The sequence below is a fragment of the Leptodactylus fuscus genome, chromosome 6 (genome assembly GCF_031893055.1).
Source record: "Leptodactylus fuscus isolate aLepFus1 chromosome 6, aLepFus1.hap2, whole genome shotgun sequence".
NCBI lineage: Eukaryota > Metazoa > Chordata > Amphibia > Anura > Leptodactylidae > Leptodactylus > Leptodactylus fuscus.
The window spans coordinates 136663825-136667835 of NC_134270.1; the positions used below are offsets into that span (position 1 = coordinate 136663825).

At 40.8% G+C, this 4011-nt stretch overlaps 1 protein-coding gene across 1 annotated transcript; it reads right to left on the reverse strand.

Moving 5' to 3' along the window:
- Positions 1–373: 373 nt before the first annotated feature.
- LOC142210067 (olfactory receptor 6C3-like) lies at positions 374–1288 on the reverse strand. The gene has a single exon (XM_075279097.1). It carries the CDS (start codon positions 1283–1285, stop codon positions 374–376), a length of 912 nt encoding a protein of 303 aa, XP_075135198.1. The 5' UTR covers positions 1286–1288.
- Between the last annotated feature and the right edge of the window lie 2723 nt (positions 1289–4011).

The following is a 4011-nucleotide window of genomic DNA, read 5'->3' on the forward strand; positions in this document are numbered from 1 at the left end:
ATAACTTACAAATTGAGGCAGGAAAAAACAGACTCCCTTTAAGACATAATCCCACTTTTATATCATTTTCATTATATCCACTATTTTGTTGTCCTCCTCATAGTCTTGTTTATCAGTTAGTCATTAAAATGCTTGTCATGGAATTATTTGTTACTTGATAGCACAAGCCAAACAGTGGGCACCTGTAATATATATTATACAGTGCAGAATACAGTAGAGCATAAGGAATCCTGTAGCCGAATACTGTAGGAAACACAATAGCATTAGACACAAGTATTTCATTAGCAGAATCTGAATCAGCCTGGTGAGTGTCTAGGTTGGACTTGGACTTAGTAAGACACAAAAACATTTAAATTAATTAAAAAATGTTTTATTATCCAGAGACTTTTTTAAGTGTCATCTTTATGTCCCGGTTTCTGAGACTATATATTATAGGGTTAAACAGAGGAGTAAATACAGTGTGCAGTAAGGAAACAGTCTTATGTATGAACGATGAATGTTCTTTAGATGGGATCATGTATTTCGCTATGAGTGTCCCATAAAATGTCCCCACAACAATAAGATGAGAACTGCAGGTAGAAAAGGTTTTCTGTTTGCCAGTTGTAGACGGTATCTTATATATGGTGAGGAAGATACACACATAGGTTACAATGATAAAACCACAAGGAAGGATAAATAGAGGCATAGAAAGAAACATTCCTTCCAGTTCTACGCGAGAAGTATCTGAGCAAGAAAGTTTCTGAAGAGGAAAATAGTCACAGTAGAAATGGTCAATGATATTGTCATGGCAAAAATTAAACTTTGCTATAGGAAACACTCCTGAAAGATTAACAGTAAGACCCACCAACCATGGCCATACTGAAAGACAGATCTGGTGTCTAAAGTTCATGATACTAGAATATCTCAGAGGGTTGCAGATAGCCAAGTATCGATCATAGGACATCACCGAGAGAAGATAACATTCTGTAATAACTGAACCACTGAAAAAATACAACTGGGTAATACAGCCAAGATAAGTCATTATTTTCCCTCCTTGTAGTATGGCACCGAGCATGTTGGGAACAACATTTGTGGAAGTCACAAGGTCAGAAATAGAAAGATGACAAAGGAAGTAATACATGGGGGACTGGAGGTGGACATTGGTGGAGACAAGGACGATGATAAGAAGGTTTCCTGTAACTGTAAAAAGAAAGATAATCAAGAAAAAACTGAAGAATAGAATGGTGAAACTATGAATGTTTCCAAAACCCAGTAGAATGAATTCTGTCACTGTAGTCTGGTTCATTGTAAATACACTGAGTTATCAGATCTTTAATATGGAACACAGAAGGGAAATCCATTCTAGAAAGGGTGAAAATATAATAGTTTAGACGGAAACAAACCCTGGTGAAGTTTATACTCAGTGTCCACTTTGTTAGGTGCAAATTTTTAGTACAGAGGAGGATTTACAGATTGAGAATTGGTGATATTCAGGCCATTGGAGTACAAAAACCCATTGTCATCATTTTAAGAATTGCTTTTTTCTAGAGATGAGCGAACACTAAAGTGTCTGAGGTTCGAAATCCGATTCGAACAGCCGCACACTGTTCGACTGTTCGAACGGATTTCAAACCCCATTATAGTGTATGGGGGGAAATGCTCGTTTCAGGGGTAGGCAACATTCGATAAAATCATACTCACCAAGTCCACGAGTGACGGTCGGGCTGGATTCTGCTTGAAGTCTTCTCCCGGCGCAGGGTCCCCGCGTCGTCTTCCGGGTGGAATTCACTCTGCCTAGGCATCCGGCCTAGGCAGAGCCGACTGTGCATGCGTGTGTGGCTCTGCCCAGGCTCGACGCCTGAGCAGAGCCGACTGCGCATGCGCGTGTATGCGCGTGCATGCCTGCGCATGCCCTGTCGGCTCTGCGTAGGCCGGATGCCTAGGCAGAGTGAATTCCACCCGGAAGAAGACGCTGGGACGCAGCGCGGAGAAGACTTCGGAAAGGTAAGAGAAGAACCAGCATTGATTGGCAGAATGTATAGCATTCTGCCAATCAACGCTGGTTCTGCATCGAACCTTAAACTTCGAACAGCGAGTAGTGTTCGATCGAGTACGAGTATTTCGAATACCATAGTATTCGATCGAACACTTACTCGATTGAACACTACTCGCTCATCTCTACTTTCTTCCCATTCTCCTCCAAAATAAATAATTAAAGTGGTAGAAACACTGGTGGAAAGGAGCAAAGCGCAATGTTGAAAGCAGTGCCATGAAAACTGGTAAGTATGACTGTTTAATACTCTTAACATCCCCCTTTTAACCCACACAGTGAAAGTCCTATAGAATGAAGTCCAAAAGCAGAACTTTATGATGATATTAAAAATATACTTCATCTCACAAAAAATAAGCCCTCAACTAGCTATGGAAAAATTAAAAAGTTATGACTCTCAGAAAGTGGGAATGAAAACTGAACAAAGTAATTTTGTCCTGAAGGCCAAAGAATATCATGTCTGTAATTGTTTAATGAAGATATTTTTTACGATATACTATATCGACATACTGTACTAGGACATCAGGGATGGATGGAGCTGAGCTGGCACAAATCACCTGCAATGGTTGATCATAGCTATATTACAGCTAAGCCGCCACAGTCAACAAATAACATCACTATACCCAGAATGCACAAAAAAAAAATCGACAGTGGAAAAGCTTTGTTTTCAAAAATGCTGGCAAAATTATGCGCATTATGCGCCCGTAACGACCCATTGTAATGAATGGGATCTGTTTTGAGCGCTCACATTCTGACACGTGTATACGTGCCAGAATGCGCGCTAGTAAACTCCGTGTGAACTGGCCTTAATAGGGGCAGAAAGTCCACAGAAGAGAACTCAACGAAATTGCTGTAAAAACTTGATGCATGTATTTTGGCTGTGTTTCGCAGTGCGGGGCCTAAGCCTAAATCTGGTTGTGCTGTAGTTAAACTGATCCACAGAATGAAGTTAATAATTCAATTAATAATCTCCCAAATTGGCTTTACAAAACAAATTCTTTATTCCCACAAAGTTGTAGTACAAATTAAACTTGTGCCTAAATTTCCCATATACTTTTTTTTTTGCACTGTTTGTGGTATTGATAAATATTATAATATATTTATTACCATACCTTGACTCCTTTCCTTAAACCCTTCAATGAAATCTAATTACTGCCCTTCTGTTTTCTTTGTCCTGTTTCTCTCACTGACTTCTCACTAGGAGTAAGCCCTCATTCACATCAGCGTTTGGATTATGTCCGGGGGAGTCCGCATGGGGACCCCCTGAATGGAATACCAAACGCAAGTGCAAGTGCTGTTGAATTAAAAGTACACGGACCCCATAGACTATAATGGGGTCTGTGTGCTTGCCGTGAGATCTCTGCAGGGATCTTGCAGACAGGAAAGTAGTTCACCATTTACTTACCTGTCTGCATGATTTGTGCGGCCAGCACACGGACCCCATTATAGTCTATGGGGGCCATGTGATTTTACAGCACAGCACTTGCAATTGCATTTGTATTCCGTTCAGGCGGGTCCTCATGCGGATTCCCCCAGACAGAATCCAAACGCTGATGTGAACGAGGGGTAGGAGGCAGAAAACCTGGGTCAGGCTATGTTCACACCTTCAATGAACTCATAGAATGAACGACGGAGACTATATGAAACTATATGAGATTAAATCTCAGACTATAATGGGGTCCACCGGGTGTCAGTGGTTTCTGCAGTGAAGTCTCGAATGGAGACTCCAACGCAGATGTGAATCTAGCCTTAGGAGGTCACTTTAAGCAATTAGATGTCTGTCATCATAAAACACAGAGTTGTACTTTTATATGACAACAAGACTGCAGATTTATCTGTACTTTTTCCAGAGATATCATCAATTGAAAACCGAGTCAGGATCGGCATATGTGTATTCAGGTGCAGGGACTCGCAATCATGGTTGTGTTTCTAGCTGATGATATCTCTGGACACATACAGATAAAACTGCAATCTTGGTGAAA